General features: G+C 64.5%; 3 protein-coding genes across 8 annotated transcripts; 2 read left to right on the forward strand and 1 right to left on the reverse strand.

Annotated features, from left to right (window-relative positions):
* Positions 1–680: 680 nt before the first annotated feature.
* On the forward strand, positions 681–13442 carry CLTB (clathrin light chain B). 6 transcript variants are annotated; one of them, XM_075900686.2, is made up of 6 exons: positions 686–1371; positions 8077–8123; positions 9361–9478; positions 10028–10139; positions 10569–10622; positions 11329–13442. In XM_075900686.2, exons 1-6 carry the CDS (start codon positions 1155–1157, stop codon positions 11498–11500), a joined length of 720 nt encoding a protein of 239 aa, XP_075756801.1. In that variant the 5' UTR covers positions 686–1154; the 3' UTR covers positions 11501–13442. The 6 variants fall into 6 exon arrangements, with proteins under 6 accessions (XP_089625559.1, XP_089625560.1, XP_075756805.1 ...); XM_075900688.2 differs by having other exon boundaries at positions 689–1344; XM_075900689.2 differs by having other exon boundaries at positions 689–1317.
* Positions 13443–15466: 2024 nt separating this feature from the next.
* Positions 15467–17314, reverse strand: HIGD2A (HIG1 hypoxia inducible domain family member 2A). The gene is made up of 2 exons (XM_075900693.2): positions 17164–17314; positions 15467–15818 (listed from the first exon to the last, which is right to left on the reverse strand). Exons 1-2 carry the CDS (start codon positions 17300–17302, stop codon positions 15652–15654), a joined length of 306 nt encoding a protein of 101 aa, XP_075756808.2. The 5' UTR covers positions 17303–17314; the 3' UTR covers positions 15467–15651.
* Positions 17315–17455: 141 nt separating this feature from the next.
* NOP16 (NOP16 nucleolar protein) lies at positions 17456–21081 on the forward strand. The gene is made up of 5 exons (XM_075900692.2): positions 17456–17589; positions 18422–18536; positions 19225–19294; positions 20214–20320; positions 20665–21081. The coding sequence occupies exons 1-5, from the start codon at positions 17483–17485 to the stop codon at positions 20806–20808; spliced, it is 543 nt and encodes a 180-aa protein (XP_075756807.1). The 5' UTR covers positions 17456–17482; the 3' UTR covers positions 20809–21081.
* The last annotated feature ends 1297 nt before the right edge of the window (positions 21082–22378 follow it).

A 22378-nucleotide genomic window follows, 5' to 3' on the forward strand; every position in this document is an offset into this window, starting at 1 on the left:
GGCCCAGGCTGCTCCCCCACTCCGGAATTCACCCCCCCCCCCGGCCCAGGCTGCTCCCCCACTCCGGAATTCACCCTGCCCCGGCCCCCCCCGGCCCAGGCTGCTCCCCCACTCCGGAATTCATCCCCCCCCCCGGCCCAGGCTGCTCCCCCACTCCGGAATTCATCCCCCCCCCCCGGCCCAGGCTGCTCCCCCACTCCGGAATTCACCCCCCCCCCGGCCCAGGCTGCTCCCCCACTCCGGAATTCATCCCCCCCGGCCCAGGCTGCTCCCCCACTCCGGAATTCATCCCCCCCCCCGGCCCAGGCTGCTCCCCCACTCCGGAATTCACCCCCCCGGCCCAGGCTGCTCCCCCACTCCGGAATTCATCCCCCCCCCCCGGCCCAGACTGCTCCCCCACTCCGGAATTCACCCTCTCCGGCCCAGGCTGCTCCCCCACTCCGGAATTCACCCCCCGGCCCAGGCTGCTCCCCCACTCCGGAATTCATCCCCCCCCCCGGCCCAGGCTGCTCCCCCACTCCGGAATTCATCCCCCCCCCCCGGCCCAGGCTGCTCCCCCACTCCGGAATTCACCCCCCCTCCGCTGCTCCCCACTCCGGCTCTGCCCGTGCACAAGGGGGGGGGGCTTGTTTAAAACGGCTCCCCAGTGCCGCACTCCCTGGTACACCGGACTGCCCCCCCCAGTGCAAAACCCCCTTGGGCGCCCAGAAAGACGCACTCGGGAATTTCTTCCTGGGGGCACCCCGCGTTCCCGAGCCCTTCCTCGGGGGAGAGCTGGGTAGAGTAGCCGGCCTTCCGTCCCCGGGGCGCGCCCGGACCTGCAGGACGCGGGGACCGCAGCCTCGCCAGGGACAGCTGGTTGGCGAGAGCGCGCCCCGCACACCCCCATCTGCCCCCATCTCGCACCAAAGGCCGGGGGGGGGGCAGGTGTCCCGTGCCGGAGCGGCCGGGCTGCGGTCCCGCTTGGGGCGAGCCCTCCCTCGGGGGGCGGAGAGCGCCGGGCCTCGCGCCCTGCACTGGCTCCGCGGCCCTTCGCTGGCGTCCCGCTCCCTCCTCCCGGCCCGCCCCGGCCCGCCAGGCTCCTCCCGCCGCCGCAGTGACAGCTGCGCCCGGGCCCCGCTCCGGCTCGGCTCGGCTCCGTGCGCGGCGCCAGCATGGCCGAGAGCTGCGGCCGCTTCTCGCCGCCGGAGAGCGCCCCGGAGGAGGACCCGGCCGCCGCCTTCCTGGCCCAGCAGGAGAGCGAGATCGCCGGCATCGAGAGCGACCCGGGCTTCGGGGCGGCCGCCGGGGGCCCGGAGCAGAGCCCCGAGACGGGGGGTGAGAGCGGAGAGCGAGCGGCCTGGGGTGAGAGCGGAGAGCGAGCGGCCTGGGGCCCCCGGCGGGCTATGCCCCCCTCGGGGCTGAGCCGGGTCTGCCCCCCCCCCGTGGGGAATGGTCCCGTCGGGGCTGAGCCGGGTCTTGCCCCCCCCCCGTGGGGAATGGTCCCGTCGGGGCTGAGCCGGGTCTTGCCCCCCCCCCGTGGGGAATGGTCCCGTCGGGGCTGAGCCGGGTCTTGCCCCCCCCCCGTGGGGAATGGTCCCGTCGGGGCTGAGCCGGGGCTGACCCCCCCGGTGGGGAATGGTCCCGTCGGGGCTGAGCGGGGTCTGCCCCCCCCCCCCCCCGTCCCCCGGGCCCCCCCCCCGTGGGGAATGGTCCCGTCGGGGCTGAGCCGGGTCTGACCCCCCCCCCTCCGGTGGGGAATGGTCCCGTCGGGGCTGGGCCGGGTCTTGCCCCCCCCCCGTGGGGAATGGTCCCGTCGGGGCTGAGCCGGGGCTGACCCCCCCGGTGGGGAATGGTCCGGTCGGGGCTGAGCCGGGGCTGACCCCCCCCCCCGGTGGGGAATGGTCCGGTCGGGGCTGAGCCGGGGCTGACCCCCCCCCCCCCCCCCCCCCCCGGTGGGGAATGGTCCGGTCGGGGCTGAGCCGGGTCTGACCCCCCCCCCCCCCCCCCCGCGGGGCCCCCCCCCCCCCCTCCGGTGGGGAATGGTCCCGTCGGTGCTGAGCCGGGTTTGGGCCCCCCTCGCTGTATCCAGCTGGAACCTCTACTGGGGGAGGGGAATGACCCCCATGGCTGGGGCCTGGGGTGGGGAATGGGCACCCTGGCGGCTGGTCCTGGCCTGGGGTCCCTGCTGGGGGTGGGCAATGGCCCCCCGGGGCACACTTGCTCTCTGCCCCTCTGCTGACTGTAGGTGATGTGACGGTGGCTGCCTTTGGCTTGACAGGCAGACACCTCCCCCCCCGGAGCACACCCCGGTCTTGGCTGGCTGGCCCAGCTGCGAGGAGGGGGCCCCGGGAAGGCTCAGAGAGCCCAGCCGCCTGGAGGGAGCCGGGTAGCGGCTGCTCTGTCCCTTGGGCCGCAGGGCCGTGGTCTCCCCGGGCGCGTGGGCATTCCAGTTCCCTCTCTGCCACGCATGGGGGTCGCTTGCCTGCCGGGGAGCAGGGCTCTCAGGGTTCCCCGGCCCCGGCTGTACAGCACTTGACGCTCTGGCCTCGGCCCAGCGCTCTGTTGCCCTGGAGCTCGGCGGTCAGCGTGCCAGGCTGCCCCGGCCTGAGTCCCTGGGAGGGGCTGGTGCTGCTCGCTCTCCGGACAGCTTACTAAAGAGCAGGAGGCAGCCATCCCCTGGCCTCCACTCCTGCCCCGTGGGCCTGGACTGATGTCCCCCAGCTCTGCCCTGCCACTGGCCCTCTGCAATGGGGAGGCAGCTCAGTCCCTGGGGAACTACCGGGCCCCACACGCTGGCTGGGGCTGCCCGTCACACATGACACCAGCTCAGCAGGCCTGGCTCTCTAGCCTGGCCGAGGGATCCGGCAGCCGAGTCCTCAGCAGAGCCTGACGCCGGGCCCAGGGAGGCACCAGGAGTGGCAGCTGCAAATGCTGCCTGACAGGATCCAGCAGCCAGGAGCCTGGGTGTAGCCGCCTACTTGGGGTGTGAGCAAGTGTGCGGGGGGAGGAGAAGGGCGGCCGGGGCTGTGCAGGGACAGGAAGCAGCAAGGGGATGGAAGGCCCTGCTGGGGCTGGAGCAGCTGGCAAGATGGGAGTCTGCGTCCTCACCGTGCCCATGTCCTGCTGCCCCTCCCCAGTAGCCTCCCCTAGGGTCCTGAGCTCAGCTGGGCTGTGGCTGTGGCCTGGCTGGGTTCCCAGGAAGGAGGCTGGGAGCCCCAGGGGTGGTCTGACCCATGCCCAGCTGCACTGGCGGCATGAATCCAGGACACAGGGTCTCTCCGGGCTGACTGTCACCCAAGAGAGCCCAGAGCCCACTAGATGGAGGCAGAGGCCTCTCTCGGGTGCACCATCACCCCTCCAAGCCTGTTCCACTGGCTGGAAACTGGCTCCCCTCCGCCCCAAATCGCCTTCAGCGCTGCTGGGATTATTAGTGGCATCCGAAATAATGAACGTGGGAGACGGCGAATGCAGCCAGGCGTTCCTTCCGGAGTCCCAGCGCCACACGCTGCTTTATGCCATTGCTCTCAGCGCGCCTGACCACCAGGCATAAGCACCAGGGACCACCACAGCGTACTCCCAAGCACGTCCTTGGTACCTACACATGGGCCAGCCTAGGGAACCGGACTCTGCTCCTGCAGGATGAGGCTGGGTCTGACAAGGCACCCTCGGGTTCATCACTCTCTGTGCCTTTAAACTAAGGGCTGGGGGAAAGCCGATGGGTGCGGAGGACACATGGACTGGACAGAGACATCCCTTAGGGGAAGTTCGATTAATAGAGATGCTCTGTGTTCTCGGCGGGAGGAGAGGATGGACGTCTGGGTTGGATCAGATGAGACACAATCAAATGAAAAAGTCGAACACATCAGGAAATGGAGATAGATAAATAAGGACCCATTTTTAAAGTGCTTATACACAAATGCTAGAAGTCTAAACGGTAAAATGGGTGAACGAGAGTGCCTAGGTTTAAAGGAGGATATTGATATAAAAAGCAACCTGGAAACTTGGTGGAATGAGGCCAGTGAATGGGACACAGTCATACCAGGGTCCAAAATATATCGGAAGGACGGAACAGGTCCTGCTGGTGGGGGAGGGGCACTATACGTGAAGGAAAATGTGGAATCAAAGGAAGTAAAAATCTTAAATGAGCCAAAATGTTCCATAGACTCTCTCTGGCCAGTAATTCCATGCTCCAATACTAAGACTAGAGCAGTAGGGATATATTACTGACCCCCTGCTCAGGACCGTGCTAGTGACTATGAAATGCTAAGGGAGATGAGAGAGGCTATCAATTTAAAAAACTCGACAATAGTAGTGCGGGATTTCAACTATCCCCGTAGTGGCTGGGTACACCTCACCTCAGGGTGGGATGCAGAGATAGCGTGTCTTGATACCGTAACTGACTGCGTCTTGGAGCAGCTGGGTCTGGAACCCACAAGGGGCGAGGCTAGTCTTGATTTAGTCCTGAGGAGAACAGAGGATCTGGTTCAAGAGGTAAATAGAACTGCACCGCTTGGCAATAGTGACCATAAGGTAATAAAAGTGAACATCCCAGTGGTGGGAAAAACCCCTCAGCAGCCCAACATGGTGCCATTGTATTTCAGAAAGGGGAACGACACACAAATGAGGAAGATAGTTAAACAGAAATTAAAAGGTCCAGTGACAAAAGTAAAATCTCTGCAAGAGTGCTACTGTGGCTTAACAGCCAGGTAAAAGAAGTAGCGACCAATAAAAAGGCATCTTTTAAAAGGTGGAAATCAGATCCTAGTGCGGGAAATAGAAAGGAGCATAAACTTTGCCAAGTTAAGTGTAAAAATATAATAAGAAAAGCCAGAAAGGGGTTTGAAGAGCAGCTAGCCAGGAACTCAAGAAGTAATAGCAAAATGTTTTTTAAGTACATCAAAAGCAGGAAGCCGGCTAAACAACCGGTGGGGCCCTTGGACGACTGAGATGCTAAAGGAGCACTCCGAGATGGTAAAGTCATAGTGGAGAAACTAAATGAATTCTTTGCTTCTGTCTTCACGGCTGAGGATATTGGGGAGATTCCCAAATCTGAGCCAGTCTTTTTAGGTGACAAATCTAAGAAACTGACCCAGATTAAGGTGTCATTAGAGGAGGTTTTGGTACAAACTGATAAACTTAACACTAACAAGTCACCAAGCCCAGCTGGCCTTCACCCAAGAGTTCTAAAAGAACTGAAATGGGAAATTGCGGAACTATTAACTGGTTTGTAACCTCGCCTTTAAATCGGCTTCCATATCTAATGATTGGGAGATAGCTAATCTGACACCAATTTGAAAAGGGCTCTAGAGGTGATCCTGGCAATTACAGACCGGTAAGTCTAACGTCAGTACTGGGCAAATTAGTTGAAACTATAGTAAAGAATAAAATTGTCAGACACGTGAATGAACAGATTTGTTGAGGGAAAGTCAACATGGTTTCTGTAAAGGGAAATCCTGCCTTGCTAATCTGCTAGATTTCTTTGAGGGGGGTCAACAAACAGTTGGACAAGGGGAATCCAGTGGCTATAGTATACTTAGATTTCCAGAAAGCCTGTGACAGGGTCCCTCGCCAAAGGCTCTTAAGTAAAGTAAGTTGTCATGAGACAAGAGGGAAGGTCCTCTCAGGGACTGAGAACCAGTTAAAAGCAGGAAACAAAGGGTAGGAATAAATGGTGAGTTTTCAGAGTGGAGAGAGGTAACTAGTGGAGTCCTGCAAGGGTCTGTCCTGGGACCAATCCTGTTCAATTGATTTAGAAATGATCTGGAGAAAGGGGTAAACAGGGAGGTGGCAAAATTTGCAGATGATCCCAAACTGCTCCAGATAGTTAAGACCAAAGCAGACTGTGAAGAGCTTCACAAAGATCTCACCAGACTAAGTGACTGGGCAACAGAATGGCAAATGAAATGTAATGTTCATAAACGTAAAGCACACTGGAAAAAAGAATCCCAACTAGACATACAATGTAATGGGGATTAATTTGGCAACAACCACTCAAGAGTGAGATCTTGGAGTCGCTGTGGAGAGTTCTCTGAAAACATCCACTCAGTGCGCAGCGGCCATCAACAAAGCAAATAGAACGTTAGGAGTCATTTAAAAAGGGGTAGAGAATAAGACAGAGAATATCTTAATGCCTCTCTATAAATCCATGGGACGCCCGCATCTTGAACACTGGGTACAGACTTGGTCGCCTCATCTCCAAAAAGCTATATTAGCATTGGAAAAGGTTCAAAAAAGGGCAACAAAAATGAGGAGGGGTTTGGAACGGGTCCTGTATGAAGAGAGATTAAAAAGATTTGAACTTTTCAGCTTAGAAAAGAGGAGACTAGGGGGGATATGACGGAGGTCTATAAAATCATGACTGGTGTGGGAAAGTGAATAAGGAAAAGTTATTTACATATTCCCACTATATAAGAACTAGGGGCCACCAAATGAAATTAATAGGCAGCAGGTTTAAAACAAACCAAAGGAAGTTTTTCTTCACTCAGAGCACAGTCAACCTGTGGAACTCCTTGCCAGAGGATGTGGTGAAGGCCAGGACTTTGACAGGGTTCGAAAAAGAGCTAGCTAGATTCCTGGAGGATAGGTCCATGACTGGCTATTAGCCAGGATGGGTAGGAATGTGTCCCTAGCCTCTGTTTCTCTGCAAGTGGTGACAGAGGAGGGATCACATGAGGATTCCCTGTTGTGTCCCCTCCCCCTGGGGCGCCTGGCATTGTCTGTCGGCAGACAGGATGCTGGACTGGATGGACCATTGGTCTGACCCAGTGTGGCCGGTGTTATGTGCCCACTGCCAAACAACACCACTTTAGTGAGCAGGTGCCTGGGGACTCTTCACCCTAATTTTGAAACCTAAACCAGAGGGATTTACAGTCTCTCCCCAAGGTCTTTCCTCCCCCCCCCTCCCCTCCCCTCCTTCCTGCTGTCCCAGCTTTCTCCGGGCTCCTGGCTTCACCTTGCCTGGCACAGGAAGGTGGGGTGAGACAGTCCCGTTGGCTCCTTTTGGGTCGATTGTCTAATTTCCAGCCTTCTGCAGTCACCTTCCTGAGCGGGGGCCTTCTTTGTAGCAACTCTCTCTCGTGGCATTCATTAGTTTGTAACCAGACATCCTCCCTCCCTGAGTCCCGCTGGCCTTGGGACGCAGGATTCGCCAGGCCTGCCCCTGCCCTGCTAGCTAGGCAAGGCCTGGCTTCACGCGGCAGAAGGACTCTAAGTCTTCACTTTCTTACGTGCTGCCCAGCCGAGCAGCTGGGAGCCCGGTCTGGCTTCCGCGCCCGGCATGCTTGTCTCGGCCAGGTCTCGGGTGTGTGCGACTTTCGGCCCGTGCACTGAGCCCCGGAGGGAGGGGCCTGCCCGGTCACAGGGCGTAAGGACCAGTGTGGCGAGTAGGACCAAGAGCTTCCAGTCCCAGACCTTACGCAACGCGCTCCTCCCGCCTCTGCCCTGCCGCAGCATTTCCCGGGTGTGGCTCTGGGAGCCGCTGGGAGCCGCTGGCAGCAGCCGACTCCCCACGGGCCTGGCTGGCTGGCAGCCCCTCGCAGGCTCTCGGACCGCTCCCCTGCAAGCACCGGCCTTCCTGCCTCCCTGAAGATCAAATGGCCCAGCCCCTGCCCGGGATTCCCAGGAGCTGAGTGGGGGGATGCAGCTGATTGCCCCTGTGAGCGACCAATCACACGCGCCCGTGACCGCTCACCTGGTGGGAATGTTTGAGGGGGCCTATTGCAGCTGCTAATCAGTCTGCAGTGAAACCCCCCTCGGCCCAGGCGCGGGGGAGCAGAGCCTGCGACTGCGCCAGTCCCTGGAAACAAAGCGCCAGGGAAAGGGGGTTGAAGATTCCAGGTTCCCACCAGCCGGTGAGGCAGGGAGGCTCTGCTGCAGCCGGAGCCGGGGTCCCTCTGCACCCCAACGTGGCGGCTCCGAATCGCCCCCCCCACGCTGTTCCGCCGACTCACTGCCCCCTCCCCCACGCCGGTTCCCCGGGCCGTTCCGTCTGACCCCCCGGCATTGCCGCGGGAGCGTGCGCCAAGCTGAGCCCAGCAACCGGGGCCGGGCCAGCTGCCCGCCGGGGTAACAGGTTTCTCTCTTGCCTCCATGCAGCTGGTTTCGAGGAGACGGGGGCGGCTGCCGACGGCGATGTCTTTCAGGTGAGAGCCAGCCCCTTTGCCTGGCCTGCCGTAGGGACGGCAGCCAGCGGGTGTGCTCGGACCCTGGCATCCTGCCTGGGCACCTGGTGCTCTGTGATGCCCACGACCACACCCCATGTCAGCGTCTGAGCGAGGGGGCCCTGGCTGCTCCCTGCCAGCTCGTCTGTGCCAGGGCGCAGGGCAGGGACCGATCTGGCTGGGGGTGTCACCGGGCCCTGCACCCCCACCCGCAGCCCGGCGGGACTCACAGCGTGGCGCAGACTTGTTACAGGAGCCAGGAGCAGCCAGCACAATGCATCTTCGGAATGGGGGGGGCAAAGCCAGGGCCCTGGGCCCCTGCCTGGCCCCCTCCAAGCCAGCTAGAGGGGTGTCGAGGAGCAGCGGCGAGCCAACGGCCCGGAGCTGGGGGCAGCCTGCTGGAGCTGGATGGGGAGACAGGAGACCCAGAGAGGCCCCTGGGCGAGGAGGGAAGGGGCAGCAGTGGCATCCGGCCTCTAGCCTGTGCGGTGTGACGCCTCCCCTCTGAGCTGGAGCAGCCCGGCCGGTGCTTGGCCTGCTCCTCCTCCTGCTTCAGCTTCGGAGTCAGGGCAGCCCCAGCGAGGGGGAGCCAGGCCCCCGTGATCCAGGGGCCCCAGCCGGGCTCTGGGGTCCCGTCGCTGCCACGGATTCCGCTGCTGTTGGACTCCAGAGGCCTCCGGTCACAGCGCCAGCCCCACCTAGGGGCCTGGACCCCTCGCATCCTCTGGGGGCTTGCCCCCAGCGCCCCAGGGGGCCAGGGAGTGCTGCCGTCTGGGCCCAGAGAAGGGGGCTGGTTCCCAGCAGCAGGACGGTGCCCGTGGGAATGACTGTGACATCACTGGCGTGTGGGCTGTTCTGCCCTGTGATGTCACTGGTTAGGATGATGTCACAAGCGCGCAGCCCATGGCCCCTCCCCAGAGCAGGCGAGGCGTGGCGAGGCGTGGCGTGGCGAGGCGTGGCGTGGCGTGGCGAGGCGAGGCGAGGCGTGGCGTGGCGAGGCGTGGCGTGGCGAGGCGTGGCGAGGCGTGGCGTGGCGTGGCGTGGCGTGGCGAGGCGTGGCGGCCATGCGAGCGGTGTTGGTAGCGAATGGCAAGTTCCCCAGGGCTGTGCCGGTGAGGGCTGCTCCGCGGGAGCTGGGGGGCGGGGGGGCCGGGGCTGATGCTGTCACACAAGGGGCGCAGAGGGCTGCTTTCCACGGGGAAGTGCTTGTCCCCCGCAGGAACCCAACGGCCCCACGGACGCCTACGAGGCCGTCGCCCGGGCCGACAGGCTGACCCAGGAGCCCGAGAGCATCCGCCAGTGGCGGGAGGAGCAAAAGAAGCGGTTGCAGGAGCTGGGTAAGTGGGGCAGGAGCCCCCCCAGGGAGCGCAGAGACCCTGCCCGCCCCCGTCCCCGGGCACTTCCAGCCTCAGACCAACTGCGCCCAGGGTTCCTGGGCAGACGGCCTGCCCCTCCCCACCAGCCGGTCCCCCGGCTCCTTCCCTGAGCACGGCTGGGCTCTGCCCAAGGCCCAGCGGCCCCGGCAGGACGTGGGGGTGGGTGCCCCAGGTCCTAGCTGGCTCCCTGAAGCGTACTCGTGGGCGCTCCCCCAGGTTTCTGGGGTGGGGAGCTGCTGCCCGCGGGGAGGGGGAGGGGGCTGCACGCCGGCACTGACCGCCAGGGCAGTGGCCTTGTGGGCTGCCGAGCCCCTGGCCTTGTGACTGCTGGGAGGGTGGGAAGCGCCTGCCCCCTTGTGCCGGAGCAGCGGGGCGCTCTGGTGACAGGAGCATCTCCCCACTGATTCCCCGGGCACTCTGACCGGCCCTGCCGCCGGCAGCCCTGGCTGGTTCTGGCCCCCCCCGGGAGCGAGCTGGGCGGCCGCCTGCCACTGTCCCGCTTGTGCCCAGATGCTGCGTCCAAGGTGCTGGAGCAGGAGTGGCGCGACAAGGCCAGGAGGGACCTGGAGGAGTGGCACGTGCGGCAGACCGAGCAGATGGAGAAGAACCGAGTTAACAACAGGTGTGTGGGGCGGGCGGCCGGTGCAGGGAGCCCGTCTCGGCGCAGGAGGAGCTGCTGTGGCTCGGTGCACCCAGCGCCCTGAAGCCAGAGCCATGCAGCCCCTTGCCAGCCTTAAGAACTCAGTGCAGCCGCCTCTGGGCTGGAGCCCAGCTGAGCAGATGCGGGGCTTGTCAGGAAGTGCCCCCCGGAGATGCTTGCTCAGGGAGGCCTCCCCTGGATGCGCGGGGCTGGTTTCCGAGGTGCTGGTGCTCTCAGCGCTGGGTGCGTCCGGCTGCACGGCCTGCCTGGCCCGGGGGCTCTGTGGCGCTGCCCTGCGGGCGGAGCCTGGCCGTTCTCCGGTGCGCTGGGGAAGGGCACTAACCCGTCTCTCTCTCTGACCCCTCGCTGCCTGGCCGCCCGCCTCCGCTCTCCTGCCTCCTGCCGCGCTAGGATTGCTGACAAAGCCTTTTACCAGCAGCCGGACGCCGACGTGATCGGCTACGTGTATGTGCCTCTTGCTGTCCGCGTCCCCCCCGGGGCCGAACCTCACAGACCCTCGAGCCGGGGCGCCGGCACCCCGCTGGCCTCGTCCCACTATGTTCCCAGGAGGCGAGTGGGGCTTGCACGTCCCTCAGGCAGGGAGAACGGGGGCTGCTGTCCCATCAGGCCCCTGGCCCCATGCTGAGAGGGCCTGGCTCCCGCCCAGGGGGAGGTTGCTGCACCTGGCTGGGCAGCGTCCCCGGCGAGCGCAGGCCCGGGCCGGAGCACAGCGAGGGGCAGCGCCGTGGCTGCCTGCGCTCACGGGAGACAGGCGGCTCCGCTCGCAGTGGGAGCCAGGGGCTCGGGAGCTGGCACCCTGGGCTGGCAGCGTGCAGGGTTCCCCAGCCCAGAGAGCAGCCGTTTCTCTGGCCAGGGCTGGCCGGGCCGAGCCCAGCGGCTCTGGGGCAGGAGTGCAGCCCTGGGCGGGCTGTTCCCAATGCCGGTTGTGACACTGGCTACCCAGGTCTCCCCCCGCCCCAAACACAGGGCTGGCGAGTGGGCTGGGAGCAGCTGCCTGGGGCCCAGCTCTCCCACACGCCTGCTCCGGGATGGCCCAGCCAGGACAGGAGAGGAGGTGCAGGGTGAATCGGGCAGCCCTGGGGTCCTGCCCGCTGGCACCACAACTCCCCCAGCCCCTGGGGACTGAGCCCCGCACCTTCCTGCCCCCCAGGGCCTCGGAGGAAGCCTTCCTGAGGGAGTGCGAGGAGGAAGACCCCGGCACGGAGTGGGAGAAGGTGGCCCAGCTGTGCGATTTCAACCCCAAGAGCAGCAAGCAGTGCAAGGACGTGTCGCGGATGCGCTCCGTGCTCATCTCCCTCAAGCAGACACCCCTGTCCCGCTAGCTGCTCCCCACCAGCGCGCAGGGGGCCGAGGGGGGGCGACTGGCAGCCCCCCGCCAGCCAGGACAATCCCAGCAGGCTGGCTCGGATGCCAGGAGGGGTACTGCTGCCCCTGCCTCCGCTCCCCGCCCCTGCTCCTGCTGGCTCGCGGCTTGTCACCCTGCCCCGACTTGCCTTTGCTTAAAGGGTGCATTGGGCTCTTCCAACACGTATTTATTGCCATGGTGATTCCCTGGGCAGCGGCCCCCGACGCAGGACAGGCGCAGGCCTCTGACTGCGAGAGATCCCGGGCTCTCCTGGCCCCGCCTCTCCCACCACTGCCCCAGGCCAGCCGGTGTCCCCGCAGAGCGGAGAGCTGAGCCCAGCCCGGGGAGCAGCGTTGCCTAGCATCCTAGCAGGGGGCTGGGAGCCAGGTTCTAATCCCAGCTCCTCGTGGGCCCCCGGCCTTGTGTGCCCACCTCTAAGGGGGGGGCTGTGACAGAGGGGCAGGGTCGGCTCCTGGTTGCCCACCCGTGACGTCAGCCGAGGGCAGCAGCTGCCAGGGAAAAGGAGACTCCCAGGCACGTGATGCAGGTGGGGCAGAGCTGAGCGCCAGGTGGGGTAACAACGCCCGCCCCTCCAGTGTGAGAGTCTGGCAGTGACGTACCAGAGAGGCAGTGGCTAACCCTGCCCTGTGGAACTCTCTGCCACAGGACAGCACAGCGCTCGCAGGCCTGGGCAGGCGGCAGGCTAGAGACACATCACTGGGTTTGACCAGGCTAGGTCCGGCCTCACAACTCCCCCAGGGAACTTCTTGTTTCTCCCTCTGGAGCATCTGCTGCTGACGACGGGACACCAGGCTAGAGGGGCCCTGGGCTGAGTTGCTCCAGCACGTCCTCTGGTTCGCAGGGAAGGCGGCTGGGAGGGAAGCTGAACTCAAGCAGAGCTGCTCCTGGCTGCGGGAGATACTCCCCGAGGAAAACGCCCTGCCTGCCTCGGAGCACAGCCTGGGCCCTGGAACAGGAAGGGGAGAGCCTGGGGGAGACAGGCACTGGCTGGGGCAGCCGGGGAGAGCCTGGGGGCAGGTGCGGGCTGGGGCAGCCTGGCCTAGTGGTTGCACATTCTCTCGCTGCCCATTCCTCCCTCTCACCCCCTGGCCTGCCAGCTGGAGGGACTCCACTCTCTGCCCCCGAGCGATGCCCTGGGAGGAGGGGGCTCAGCTTCCTCCCCAAGCACCTTCCCTCTGCTCTGCCGACGGCCAGGGCAGCCGCAGGAGAGGGGCTGCGTTTCCCACGAGCGCATGAGCCCAGGGGCCCACCTCGCCGTGTCCTTGTGCTCTCTGCCCGGCCTGCGTCCGCCTGGTGTCTCGCAGCACGGCGGGGAGGGGCCTCGCAAGGGGCACGCAGCCTGGTGCCGGGGACACTGGCAGGGAGCTCAGTGCCACGTCCCTATAGCCATGGGCACGGCCCTCGCCCAGGGGCCCTTCCCGGCCAGGGGAACCGTCTAGCTAATGGGACAGGGCTGCCGTGGGGCCGCGCCGGACTCTGCCCCAGCAGGCTCGGGCTGCGGCCCTTGGCAGGAGGATGTGGCTGCTCGGAGACGCCCGGCCCGACAGCAGCAGGAAGAGGCCCTGGCTCTTGCATGAATGGAGGTGGGTGCCGGTACCGGCGGGGCCTCCCGTCGTGCAGGCCGCCCCCCGGCTTCCTTGCTGGGCAGATCAGTTACTGCCAGCGGGCGAGGGGCCGGCCTGCCCGCCCTCGGGAGTCCCTGCTTTGCACACCTACCGGCCAGCGCAGGGCCTGGCCATCGCCCCTCGTTCCCAGCAGGGAGCAGGACCCGGGGGGCCTCGCGGGCGCCACCGCTGGCTCCTGTTGCTCTCCATCCCATGGGGCCGTTCTGCATCCCCCCAGCTGTGGTGTCTGTGACCTTGTACGACCACCTGTTACAAATAAACTGACCGACTCGACCCAGCAGGGGCCAGCCGCTTGCTTTCTAGGCTGACGCGTCTCGCTGACTGGGGGGTTCCACCGCAACTGGTGTGCTGAGCCTGCCAGCTGGGGCCTGGCCTGCCGAGGGGACAACGGGAGACCCCAGGGAGGCCCCCCCAAAGGAAAAGCAGGAGGGACCTAGGTCAGGCAGGAGTGCAGAGTTGACAGCAGGTGTGGGCTCAGCTCAGGCTGGCTGATGAATCCCGACCCTCCAGGGAGCTGAGAGCTAATCGGGTCCGGCTTTGGCACTGGTCCTACACCCAGCTCTGCTGCTGGCCCCACAGCCCCCTGAGCAGACACTGACTGTCGGATTTAGCAGCGGGGGTGGCCTTGATTCTGCAGACTAACAGGCAGCGACCCCCCCCCCCCCGGTATGGGGCCTTGTGGCCCTTGGGGAGGTTGCAGAGAGCCTGGATGGATCCGATGGTAGAAGCAGCTGCCCCCTGGCCTGACACAAGTCAGCCCCAGGGTCCAATGCAGAGCTCTCTGGCTGGAGCTAGAGTCAGCGACAGCCGAGATGTGGGTTCGTCACAGAAAGGCAGGTTCATTAAGCAGCGGCCTGCGCCCAAGTGAAGAGAACCCATTTGGCCTGTGAACGCGCTGGCCTCCTGCAGACCGCATGGCAGGCCCAGGGTGTAATGTGACCGCACCAGCTCCCCTCGCTCGGCCTGCCTCTGCTGGCTACTGCCCACGCTGTCCTTCCCGAGAGGACCTGGGCTAGTGAAACTGTCCCATAGCCTTGAAATGAAATACCCGCCCCACTTGCCTGTTGTGAAGCAGCCCCTGGCAGAGCCAGGCGAGCAAACCCCAGTGCTCTGAACCCGGCTGGATTTCAAACGAACAAGGCGCTAACCAGACCAATCCCTCCTCAGCTAAGATTTAACGCCACAACGCCCTCGTCTGAAAGAAACCGCCTCTGCCCAGGAGGCTGGAATAACCCCTGGGGAGCGGCAGGAGGGCTTGGTTTCTGATTCTCTTCTGTCCAGCCTTGCCTCTCAATGGCTTTATTCGACTCAGAGCAGTTCCTTTCCTAGGCTCCCACAATCACCAGCTCTCTGAGACTCCAGGCCACTTGGCTGTTTCCAAGCACAGGGCAGCAAACCGCCTGGAACCTGAGAGGCAAGGCAGGACCCGCCTAGTGATCCCTGGACCCAAATGGCCTGGAAACCCCCATGGAACAAATCTGCATAGCTCACCCCACCTGTTGTGTGTAGTGCCTTCCTTCTGCCAGCTGCTCTGTGCTGGACCCTCACCGCCAGGCCGGCGCTGTCAATACCCTCCGCTTTCTGCCTTTCTCCAGCAGAGTCCTGCACTAAGCAGGGTGGGAAGAGCTACACCCAGCAGACACGATTATTAGATCCAACAGACTTTTTCCTGCCCTCTCATTACTCTTACTAGGTCAGACAAGCCAAGCTGGGACGGAAGGATTTAAAGATTAGTTTCACAGCTGTTAAGCTCCACCCAATATAATATTCAAAAGTCCACAGACCTTATCTGAGCCAACTGCCAGGGAGCTGCATTTCCTGTGTCCTACTCTCCATCACTACAGCAGCAAGAGAACAGGTATCTCATATAGTACATGAGAACCCTTCAGTTTCCTCTGCTCTGGAATTCAGTGTCCTGATCAGAATCTCGCTACAGGTCTCCCTCTGCTAAACATCGGTGTAGTTGGCTTATGGTTGGTAGCCTAATAAATCTTGCCTGCTCTCCAGACAAGCCCGGGGTGACTGCACTAAACAGGATCTAACCACAGAGAGAGGGACTGCTCTCTGCCACGAGTATTTTGCTCCCACTCTCTGCCTGGAAAGGTGCATCACTTGATTGTGCCTAAGCATCAGCACAGCCCATGCCACATGGGAGTCCCCAGGGTAGTGGTTCCAATGGCCATTAATGCAGGGACTGGAGACAGCCTTTTAGGGGAGGGAAGGCCTTGCACAGACAGTCTCTGGGCCTCCCAGGAAAGGACGAGCACCTCTGGAGTCAAGAAATCTCACAGGTCGGGTTTTAGGTTGAATCACTCAGGTGTATTCGCTGCATTTCCAAAACTCCAGAAGCCAGTAGATCCTGACCACCCCCACTGAGCTGGTCCCCCAGCCAGACGAGAGGAGCTCTCTGTCCAGGGCCAAGGGGTCCATTTCTAACACGCAAAGCACACTCTGGGGGGTGCAGTGCATCACCAGCCTGACCTCACTTCTGAGTTTTCATTGCTGTCACCACCACCCCCACCATGAGGGCAACAACGGTGAAGCCCTGAGCCAGGACCCGAGCTCGCATCATCATCTGAGACTGGTGGGTGTTCCCCTTCTGGAAGCAAATGAGTCCATAGGTCAGAGCCCCTGCAGTGGCGAGGCAGCCTGCAGAGAAGGACAGAGGAACAACAGTGCGAGGTTATTAGGGGATGTTAGGCTGAGATCTGTGGGGCAGGGTTCAGGGCCCTGGGGGCTGCCACCCCTCACTCCCTCCACCCCTCTCCTCAAACCTAAATGTCTCCTCTCTCCACACCTCTTCTCCCCTGCTTCAGCTTCCAGTCCCCAGCCGCTGGTTGGAAGGCCTTGAACCACACCCCCAGGCAGAGGGGGCCACAGGTCATACCCCATGTCCTGAGCACTGCACGGAGCGGGGAGGCATCACTCAGCTCCGCTGCCTCCAACGTGCCTCAGTTGCTCCCTGCATCCCCTCTGACTCTGGGCCCCAGGCTCCCAGGCCGACAACTCCCCCTGTGCCCCCAGGATCTGCCCTTCTCCCAAACACCTCCCCCGGCACCCTCGGATCCGCACCCCCAGTCCAGCAACCCACCCACAGCTCCCCAGCCCCTCCTACCCCCATCCTCAGCCCCTCCCACCCCCCCCAGCCCCTCCCACCCCCATCCTCAGCCCCTCCCACAGCTCCCCAGCCCCTCCTACCCCCATCCTCAGCCCCTCCCACAGCTCCCACAGCCCCTCCCACCCCCATCCTCAGCCCCTCCCACACCCCCAGCCCCACAGCTCCCCAGCCCCTCCCACCCCCACCCCCCCCAGCTCCCCAGCCCCTCCCACCCCCATTCTCAGCCCCTCCCACAGCTCCCCCAGCCCCTCCCACCCCCAGCCCCACAGCTCCCCCAGCCCCTCCCACCCCCATCCTCAGCCCCTCCCACAGCTCCCACCAGCCCCTCCCACCCCCATCCTCAGCCCCTCCCACAGCTCCCCCAGCCCCCCCAGCCCCACCCCCACAGCTCCCCCAGCCCCTCCCACCCCCATCCTCAGCCCCTCCCACAGCTCCCCCAGCCCCTCCCACCCCCATCCTCAGCCCCTCCCACAGCTCCCCCAGCCCCTCCCACTCCCAGCCCCCCAGCTCCCCAGCCCCTCCCACAGCTCCCCCAGCCCCTCCCACCCCCACCCCCCAGCCCCTCCCACCCCCATCCTCAGCCCCTCCCACAGCTCCCCAGCCCCTCCCACCCCCATCCTCAGCCCCCCTCCCCCCAGCCCCTCCCACCCCCATCCTCAGCCCCTCCCACAGCTCCCCCAGCCCCTGCCACTCCCACCCCCCAGCTCCCCCCACCCCCATCCTCAGCCCCTCCCACAGCTCCCACCAGCCCCTCTCACCCCCATCCTCAGCCCCTCCCACAGCTCCCCAGCCCCACAGCTCCCCAGCCCCTCCCACCCCCAGCCCCACCCCCACAGCTCCCCCAGCCCCTCCCACCCCCACCGCCCCCCAGCTCACCGACGGGCACGAGCGGGTTCTCGCGAGTCTTGCGCACGAACTTCTCCCGGAAGCCCTCGCGGTAGAGGGGGGTGGGGGCGAAGCCCTGGATGAGGGGGGGGCTGCTGGGGTCAAAGGGCGGCGGGGGGCTCTGAGCCATGGTCCCAGGCGCGCGGGAAGGTGACTGGCGCGGACCCGCCCCGGCCACCGTACGCGGGTCGGAAGCGGAAGGCGGCGCAAGGCCTGCCGGGAGAGGTAGTCCCGCGGGAGCGCGCGGCGGGACTCCATTTCCCAGCGCGCCCCGCGTGCGCCCCCCGGCCGCGTGACCCGGCCCGCCGCGATGCCCAAGGCCAAGGGGAAGAGCCGGCGCCGGGCGTTCGGCTACAGCGTCAACCGCAAGCGGCTGCACCGGCGCGTGCGCAGACGGGCCGCGCCCCGCATCGCCTGGTGAGCGGGGGGAGCAGCGGGGGGAGCAGTGGGGGGGGCCGGGGGGGGAGGGGGGGGGGGGGGGCAGCGGGGGGAGGGGCCGGGCCGGGCGGGGGGGAGCAGTGGGGAGGGGGTGCGGGGGGGGGGGGCCGGGCCGGGGGGGGCGGGGGGGGAGCAGTGGGGAGGGGGTGCGGGGGGGGCCGGGCCGGGGGGGGGAGAGGGGGGGGGGCGGGGGGGGCCGGGCCGGGCGGGGGGGAGGGGAGCAGTGGGGAGGGGGTGCGGGGGGGGCCGGGGGGGGGATGGGGGGGGGCCGGGCCGGGCGGGGGGGAGCAGGGGGGGGGGGGGGAGGGGCGGGGGGGGGTGCGGGAGGGGCGGGGGGTGGGGGGGGCAGTGGGGAGGGGGTGGGGGGAGCAGTGGGGAGGGGGTGCGGGAGGGGCCGGGCGGGGGGGGGGAGCAGTGGGGAGGGGGTGCGGGGGGGGCCGGGCGGGGGGGAGCAGTGGGGAGGGGGTGCGGGGGGGCAGGGGGGGGGGTGCGTGGGGAGGGGGGCGGAGGGGGGGGGGCGGGGGGGAGGGGGGGGGGGCCGGGCGGGGGGGAGCAGCGGGGAGGGAATCCAGAGAGCTGGTCTGTGGAGCGTGGCAGGTGGGCGGCAGGTGGGGAGGGGCTGGGCCCTTAGGAACGCTCCAGCGCAGGGGTGTGAGCGAGCCCCTCTGGAAAGGCTTCCGGCAGGCGTATTCTCACTGCCCCTGGGAGCTCTGGCATACGGTGGGAACAGCCCTCTTGCTGCATGGCTGGGCCCCAGCTGGTGCCCCGAGGGGCATGCAATGGCCACTCTCCTCACTCTGGTCTTTGCCAGCTCCCAAATCAGACATGCCTGGGACAGCACCAAATCCGTGGCTCAGAACCTGGCTGAAATGGGCCTGGCTGCAGACCCCAACAAGGCGGTTCCCATCCGGAAGAGGCAGCTACCGGTAAGCCCAGACCAGCCCATTTCTCCCAAGAGCCTGAACCGCACCAAGCAAGGAGGGAGGGATGGAAAAACCAGCACCCAGCTTTATGGTTTCCCTTGTCTGGCAACACTCCCCAGTGCGGCTGGGTCACTGGCGATTCTCCAGGGCACGTGGATGCCCAGTCGCAGTCGGAGCCCTACTAGATCGGCTGAGGTGCTAGAAAACATGGCCTGCCTTGGCCCCTGGCTGTGGACCCACGAGGTCTGCCAGGCCTCAATTCTGCCAGGCGCTGCGGAGTTTGAGACGGGAATTTGCTCCCCAGGGCAGTGGGGTCAGCATGGAGACGCTCCACGGGGCTCTCGGGCAGAGACTAGTGCGGGGTGCCCCTTTGGTAAAGCACGTGCTGGGGGCCAAAGTCGGCAGAGCAAATACCGTCCCACTAGGCTTGTGATCAAGACTCTGCCGGCAGCCACGGTGTTGCTGTCTACGTGGCCGCTGGCTCGACGGCAGCCACACAGCGGGAGAAGTGACCGTCAAGGCGGCTTTTTGAACTCCCCTCATGGCGGTTACATGGCCTGGAAAATGTATTTAAGCCAGTCACTGGGGAGTGGCTGGGAGGTGCAGGAGCAGCCCCCAAACCGGTGTCTGAGTGCACGAGCCCCAGGTGACTGGTGTTTTCTTGACCTGTCCTGCCTCCCATTCGATGCAGGTGATGGGAGTGGAGGCGGCTGGCCAAGAGGAAGGGAAGAGAATCGTGCAGAAGCCTTACGTCCTGGCTGGTGGGTACCATCTCCTCTGGCTCTGAGGCTGGCTCAAAGGCTTTGCTGGCCACTGCAGCCCACCAGAGTAGGGATATGCAGCCTCTGGGCCACCGAGCCCCTTTCACGCAAACTGGGGCAGCTCTCAGGCCCCCGGGGGCGGCGGTAACGTGCCCGCCGCTGGGCAAAGTGTGGGAGTTTGCTGTGCCACGTGCACCCTCGGCCCCAGGTTACGGATCCCCCGGTGCCATGACGCCGGGCTGTGTTCCCGGAGCGCTGCTGCTGCTCATGGCTGTCTGAAGCACTCTCCTTGTGTGCTCCCAGCCGCGTGCGGCCGAGCTGGGGAACAGCCTGTGTCGTGTTGGGCCTGGTGGTTAGGGAGACGGTCTCCTGCTGTTGTGGGAGCTGAACATTGGCCCTGCTGGGTTACAGGGTTCATTAGCCCGTGAACGTTTCCATCTAAGCCCTTCGCATGTCCGTCTGGCAAGTGCCAAAGGCCCTTGTTCTGCACTGCCAGCTTCTGGGCCGGGCTAGGGATTGAATAGCCGTCTCGGGGTGCATCCTGAGTGCTCCCCATGACTCTCCCTCTCCTGCCTGCTCTCACACCTGAGCACTGGAGCTGGCCCTGCGATGCCCACACATACCAAGGCTTTGTAGAAATTAGGGATGTTAAAGCGGGTGATGGAGGAGCCGCTGACTCATCAGGAGCCAGTGCACACTGGGAACCTTACGGGCTCCTGTCTGCAGCCCTGCTCCCCCACACGGCAGTGCAGATAGCAGCTGGCTCCCCAGGAGCGTGTAACCTTGCTCGGTAACCGCTAAGCCCAGACTTCTCGGTTGCCCGTTTAAAGGGTTAGACGATTACACCCCCAGTAGAACTGTGCATGGTTCTGCCTCTTGCCCCCTTGCGTCACTGGGTCTCTCTCTCGTGGCGGCCTAGAGCTGGAGTACGAGGCCAGCCTCCCGGAGAAGAAGTCAGAGACGCTCTCCAGAGACCTGATTGACTACGTGCAGCACATGATACGGAACCACGGCGAGAACTACAAGGTGAGGGGGGTCTGCCTTCACGGGGGGAGGGGCGGGGGTGCAGAGGAGATGTTGGGGGGGCCTCTGCACTGGGAGAGCAGTCACAGCAACTTAGCCCCTGGCTGGGGGGCCTGGGCCGCCAGGTGTTCAGTGTCCTGGGGCCTGCCTCCTGCTGTCAGGGAAGTGGCTCTTTGAGTCCCCTGGCTGGCATGTGACTCCCTTTGGGCTGCATGAAACTTGGTCCCAGCCCCACGCTGTGTGGAGCCGGCTGCAGAGGCGCTCGTCCTTGAGCTGTGCAGGTCTCCGGCAGGTCCGCTCCATCCCCCCCAGCGAGGCAGCTTCCCTGACTGTCCCCTTGCCCCCAGGCGATGGCCCGGGATGAGAAGAACTACTACCAGGACACGCCCAAGCAGATCAAGAGCAAGATCAGTGTGTACAAGCGCTTCTACCCCCAGGAGTTCCAGGCTTTCACTGCAGCCCTGCAGCCGGAGAAGATGGACCACCAGTGACTGCCCCACCCTGGCCTGTGGGACCCCCCACCTCCGGGCACGCAAGGGCAGACTGCCTCTGCTCTGCGGGGGCCCTGGGGCCTGTGAACAGAGCACTGAGCTAGACGTGGCTTGTGGGAAGGGCCCACCCTCTGGGACGGGGGAGCATGCGAGAAGGGCTCCGTGGGGCGGCGCCGCTGGGCAGAGGGCCGCTGTCTCTGCACGCTGGGGGTGAAGGGACGAGGCTCGTGTCCTGCAGCTGTGACTTGCAATAAATCAAACTCTTCCAAACCAGCAGGAACATACCTGCCTGCAGCTGGCTCCGGGCCTTCAGCTCCTGCCTGGGCTCAGGGGACCCCTGGCACTAACCCAAGGCAGCCAGTTCCTGGGGCCTGCTCTGGCTCTTCATGGGGGCACAAGCCACGTGGCTGGGCAGTGGTGGGGCTGGGTTGTTTTCAGTCTGCATGCAGGAGTGCGCAGGGCTTCGCTGCTGGCTGCTATGGGACACTAGCCCCGGCCATGGGAGCCGAGGCTGGCAGGGTGCTGCTGTTCCCAGTGCTGCACGTCCACTGCCGGGCGCCCTCCTACCAGGGATGCGCAGGCCTGGTGGGTCAGGAGCCAGTGACCAGCCAGTTGTGCAAACTTGCTTGCTACAGGTTGGACCTCCCTGGTCTGGCACCCTCGGGGCCTGGGCCATCCTGGACCAGGGAAGGTCATGGCTCCCTGCCCTGCTAACTGGTCTGGCCGAGACTCCCTGCCCTGCTGTGCCAGGGTTCCTAGGGGTTCCCCAGCAAGGGCCACCAGCCCCGCTAGCTCTGGCAGGAGCCCATTAACCCCAGGGTGGGAGCCCTGCTTGCAAGGACCCTGCTCCCTTCACACCAAGGACAGACGGTTCCCCAGCAAGGGCTGCTTGGCTGCCACCAGCCCTGCTACCTCTGGCAGTCCCTCGGCGTGCCCCAGGCCACTGCTGTGTCCCTGCCCTCTGCTGCTGAGGGTTTCCTGGCTGGCACTGGCCCTGCTTCTAGGGACTCTCCAGCCCTGTGACATCAGGGTTCCCTGGGGGGGAGGAGGCTCCCCAGTGCCGCCTGGCCCCGCTGACAGTGAGGTTCCCCTGCCTGGTGGCTGCTGGGACTCTGCAAACCCTGGCTGGCTCCTGGGGCCCTTTGGGCCAGTGACGCCTGTGCCGGAGCAGAGTCCTGGGTGTGGGAGGCTCAACCTATGGGCTGCGTCTGCACTGTAGGCGTCTTGGCAAGAGCACAGCCACACGGGCATGTGCTTTTGTGCAAGAGCGTCCCTGGCGGTGTGGACGCTTCCTTGCACAAGAAAGCTCCCATGGCTGTTTTAGCCACAGGGGTTTCCTGTGTAAAACTCCTGCTGCCCGTCCACACTGCCCTCTTGTGCAAGAAGCCCTCTGTTCAACACTTCATTGTGAATGTACTTGTGCAAGAACGCGCCTGCAGCGTAGACGCTCTGAGTGTTTGCGCAAGGACGGACATTCTTGTGCAAAAAGCCTGCACTGCAGACGTAGCCATAGCGTGCGGCCACGGCCCAGCAGTCAGGGGAATCCTGAGGCTTGAGAGAGAAATTCTCA

This window comes from Pelodiscus sinensis, chromosome 16 (assembly GCF_052426305.1).
Source record: "Pelodiscus sinensis isolate ZL-2025 chromosome 16, ASM5242630v1, whole genome shotgun sequence".
NCBI classification, from domain to species: Eukaryota; Metazoa; Chordata; order Testudines; family Trionychidae; genus Pelodiscus; species Pelodiscus sinensis.